The 4,677-nt window shown below is 60.7% G+C and overlaps 1 protein-coding gene across 1 annotated transcript; it reads right to left on the bottom strand.

Annotated features, from left to right (window-relative positions):
• Positions 1 to 232: 232 nt before the first annotated feature.
• GALK1 (galactokinase 1) lies at positions 233 to 4,217 on the bottom strand. The gene is made up of 8 exons (XM_035342173.1): positions 3,981 to 4,217; positions 3,321 to 3,510; positions 2,921 to 3,040; positions 2,276 to 2,411; positions 1,712 to 1,893; positions 1,420 to 1,570; positions 867 to 1,029; positions 233 to 458 (listed from the first exon to the last, which is right to left on the bottom strand). Exons 1-8 carry the CDS (start codon positions 4,137 to 4,139, stop codon positions 387 to 389), a joined length of 1,173 nt encoding a protein of 390 aa, XP_035198064.1. The 5' UTR covers positions 4,140 to 4,217; the 3' UTR covers positions 233 to 386.
• Positions 4,218 to 4,677: the final 460 nt, after the last annotated feature.

Here is a 4,677-nt window from a genome sequence, read left to right as displayed (position 1 = left end):
TGCCTCTTCCTTTTTATTTTCAAAAGCATTGTTTCCCCCTAGGCCCTCCACCTGCACCAGCAGATGCAGGATGCGCTCCCGGGGGCTTCTGCCAAGTGCTCGGTGCCTGCAGCCCCCCAGGCACTACTGGCACGGGGGGGGGGGTTACACCAGTGCAAACAAGAGATCCTCCACTCCCCTCTGGGGAGAGGTCCCCGGTGTCCTTGGTGGCTCAGCTCGGTCCAGGCGGGTGCAGAATGTGCAAATGTTTCACTTTTATTAAGCAAACGATGCAGGCACACAGCTCGGCTCCCTGGCAGAGCCAGGAGAGTGGCTGCCTTTCCTCTCCCAGCAGGGACACGATCCCAGCACGGATCCCAGCTCGGACAAGGTGCTGCTCCCTTCTTCTACAGGGGCAGCACCTTTGCCCCATCTGAGGGTTTGGAGATGTAGAAGGTCGCCGTGCCACTGTACTTCTCCTAAGGGACGAGAGGAGCAGTAAGTGCTCGCTGCACACTGAGCTGCTGGTTTCAGAGAGCATTGGTGACAGCACTAGGATCTTCCCTGGGCTGCAGCACTGAGCTCAGCATTACCTAGGGGTTATTTTTCCCTAGATAGATTTAGCTGCTCCAAAGCTCACCTAGCACCTTTTTGCTCCTTTTCTTGATGTAGTGAAGTCCTTTTGCTGTGCTCTGCAGCCAGCACAGTGCAAGCTGCCTGGAAGAGCTTAGCAGCATCAGTGGGCACGGGGATATCCCTGTGGATGAGGGCTGGGCTACCCTGACCTGACTGCCTTAGGATCACAGCCCCAACACCACCACAGGCCCATGCCTCGGTGTGTTTTGGGGATCTTTAAGTCAATCTCTGGGCACTTTTCTGCTGGGTACCTGGATGTGTTGCTGGGCCCTCTCCGCAGCCTCAGCCACCAGCAGCGTCACCGTGCAGCCGCCGAAGCCTCCTCCCGTCATCCGGCTGCCGTAAACCCCATCGACCTCCAGCGCCGCCGCTACCAGCTCATCCAGCTCCGGGCAGCTCACGTCGTAGTCGTCCCTGAAGAGAGGAGACCTGGGGTCAGCCCCACGCTGCACCACCACCACAGCAAGAAGGGCTGAAACACGTCTCAGCGCGCCCAGTGCTGTAGCAAAAGCAGCAACGTGGGGTGCCAGCAGACCCCAGCCCAGTGCTTTTCCCATAAAGGCACGTGTTTATAGGAGCGAGGTACTCTGGCTGTGAGGCAGGGGACCCTGTAAGGTACATGACCAATTGTCCAGGGATGTGCAGAGGTCTCTGGGGCTTCTCCCTAAGCTGTTACAGGCTGAGCCAGGAGAGACGCTGGGCAGGACACGGCCCCAGCTGCCCCTGGATGCTGCACCCACAGGTGAGGAACCCGCACGACCAACACCAGCACCCCAGCCCCAGCCCACCCCGGCACATCCTCACCGCAGGGAGTTGTGGCTCTCCACCATCAGCCTCCCGAACGTGCCATAGTCCCTGTCCTGCAGCGCTCGCGCCGCCTGGACCGTGCGCTCGATCTCACCGATGACATGCCTGGCACGCCGGTACACCTCCTCACCCAGCCGGCCCCTGGCCGCTGCGGGGACACACGCAACCCTAAAGCAAAGCCCCTCCAGCTGGGGAAGGGAGGGACATGGCCGCATCCTGCGACCACGTATCCCTGCCCCATCATGCTGCCCTGTGGAGCAGCTGGAGCCGAGGGAGGCCCCGAGCCCACCTTCCAGCTCGGCCATGGTGGCATCCCGCAGGCTGGCCTTGCCAAGTGCCGCCGCCACCTCCTGGCACTGCCGCCGGCGCGTGGGGTACTCGCTGCCCGTCAGCGTGTGCCGCACATTGGAGTTGGTGATGAGGACGGCCAAGCTGGCATCGGTCAGCGGGACAGGGACGGTCTCCAGGGACCTGCAGTGAGAGAACAGCGCGGGCGGCGCGCCCGTCCCCACTGATTTCTCCAGTGAGGCCACGTGGCACGCAGCCCGTGCCTCGAGGGGGCAAAGTCCATGTGGTTTAGGATTTCGCTTGAGCAATTCTTTCCCTCCTAATTATTAGTCCCAAATTAGACTCTCCTGACTTTGTGGGAAAGCCAGCCTTCCCCCACAAGGGAAAGGATGCACAAGGGAAAGGATGCATAAGGAGCAATCAAGGCACCTCGGACTAGCCCCAGCCCCGTGGTGAGATTTGGGGTTGTGGGGTTAACGCCTCCCTGCAGCTCCATGTTTCATGGCCAAAGGAACGGCTCGTCCCCAGCCCCAGCTGGCAGGCACCTGCCCGAGGGGGTGCTGACCTGCAGTCAATGAGCAGCGCGTGGCCCTCCTTGCCCATGACGGATATGAACTGGTCCATGATCCCGCAGGGCATGCCAGCAAACGTGTGCTCCGCTTTCTGGCATGCCAGTGCCTTGGCCACCAAATCGCCATCGTCTGTGCCAGAGAGGAGAGGGGCAGGGGTCAGCAGCCCTGGGATGGTTACCCCCTGCCCTGCAGCAGGGCGAGCAAAAGCAGCAGTAAATGGTTTGCTTTCACTGGGGTTCACCAAAGAGCAGCCATCGTGATTTGACCCTACAAAGTGTCCAGGGCTGAGCTGCCCCATCCTGGCTGTGCAGCCCCCACTTTGAACTCTGTGTTTGTGGGATGTGGGGAACTGGTACCCTGGGTGACACCGAGTGCTGCACACAGCTGTGGGATGGGGTTTGTTGAAGCATCAGCTGCCAGTGTTTGTGTCTGCATCACTGCAAATCACCTGCGGCAGCCCAGGGTCCTCAGATCCAGCTGGCTCTGATAATTTGCTGCTTATATCTCAGCTGGCTGCAGCTGTGGCTGCTTAATGGAATAACAGCATCTCCTCGAGGGCTGCAGGATGTCACTGAGGGCAGCCCTGGCTCTTGCAAGGGAGCAGAGACACTGGGGGAAAGGATCAGCAAGGACTGTACCAGGGCAGAGCTGCTGCAGGAAGGTGTAAGTAGCCACTTCCAGAGAGGCAGAACTGGAGAGGCCGCCACCGAGGGGGACATCGCTGGCTATCACAGCGTTGAAGCCAGGCACGGGACCACCTGCGGGAACAGAAGGGAGGAGAGGGGCTGTGAGCCCCCCTGTAGGGCTGGGAGCTGCCCTGCTCCACAGCTCCTGGGGATTCAGCTCCCAGCAGAGAGGAGTCCCTGCTTGATATCCCATTTTTTAATGCAGGATGAACCACAGAGTGGGTCTGGGCTTCTCTCCATCCCAGTGTTGTGAGCTCTGCTGGAGCCTGGTCCCACCAGCAGCTGCTCCAAAGGGGCTTTTGGTATCTGCTGGCCTCGAGCACATGGAGAGGGAGGAGAGCTCCAGCCTTACCCCGGTAGTGCTGGATCACGCCCTTGACGTAGTTGGCCCAGCGTGGCTGCCCGGGGCTCAGGGGGCTGCTTTCGTGCGGAGCTGGGAACTGCACCCTGTGGGGCTCGTCCGCTGCCTCCGAGGTGGTGAGGATGGAGATGGTCCCGTCCTGCGTGGGGGAGCCCACCAGCACCGTCCCCAGCTGCAGGGCCTGGTGGGGGGACACGGGTTGAGCACCAGCCCCCTGGGGACACCCTTGGTGGCAGGGGACAGCCGGGGGGGCTGCTCCCACCCACTCGATGGCACCCAACAAGCCTTAACTCTGCCCATGCGCCGGCTTGTCGCAGCACCCAACATCTTGGCTGGTCTTAGAGGGATCCCCCCAAAAAATCCCAGCACCCAAATGCTGTGCCCAGCCTGGGGGCAGCTGGGGGGCTCCGCGGGGCTCAGCTCAGCAGCAAAATCTCTTCCTGCAAGACTTTTGGGGAAGTTTACTGCCCGTTCCTTGGCCTCCCAGCAACTCCCTCTGGGTTTGCTTTAGGGCAGAGCTCAGGCTCCCCCCACACCCCAAGGAGGCCGGACAGCCCCTGCCCACCTCCAGCCCCCCAGATCCCTCCCGGGGGATGCCGAAGGGCTCGGGGGAGCTGCGGGAGGGGCAGCTCGGAGGCCGGGCGCCCTTACCATGGGCAGCACGAAGCCGCCGTTGTAGTCGGTGTGCTCGCCCAGCAGGTTCACCCGCCCGGGGGCCCAGGCCGCCCCGGCAGCCGCAGCCCCCCCGAAGGCCGCCCCGTACGCCCTGCAGGCTGCCGCCAGCAGCGGGGGTGCCCCGGGCCCTGCCATGGCTGCACGGCTCGGCCTGGCTCGGAACGGAACGGCCCCGCTCCGCCCCGTCGGGGGCCGGGCTCGAACCCGCGGCTCTGCGGGGCGGGGATGGGGGGGAGCCGGGGCGGGCAGGGGCCGAGCTATGGCGGGGCGGGGGGGCAGGCGCTGGGTGTGTGTGGATAGGCCGTGGCTGCCTGTAGCTGAGCCAATCTCTGCGGTTTTTAAAAATAGATATTTCTATATCCATGTATACATCCCTATATCCCTGTATTCGTGTATACATCCCTATATGTATCTGTATATCCTCCTATATATCCTTATACGTCCCTATATCTATCCCTATATCCGTGTATGTGCCCCTATATCCACCTATTTATATGTTTATATATCCCTATATCCATGTACATATCCCTATATTCGTGTATACATCCCTATATCCTTGTATATATCCTTATATATGTCCCTATATTTGTGTATACATCCCTATAGCTATCTCTTTATCCTTGTGTATATCTTTATACATCCCTATATCTGTGTAGGTACCCTTATACCCTTG

Source organism: Oxyura jamaicensis, chromosome 18 (genome assembly GCF_011077185.1).
Source record: "Oxyura jamaicensis isolate SHBP4307 breed ruddy duck chromosome 18, BPBGC_Ojam_1.0, whole genome shotgun sequence".
NCBI lineage: Eukaryota > Metazoa > Chordata > Aves > Anseriformes > Anatidae > Oxyura > Oxyura jamaicensis.
Note: the sequence above shows the minus strand (reverse complement) of the source record. Positions and strands in the feature narration are given on the sequence as shown.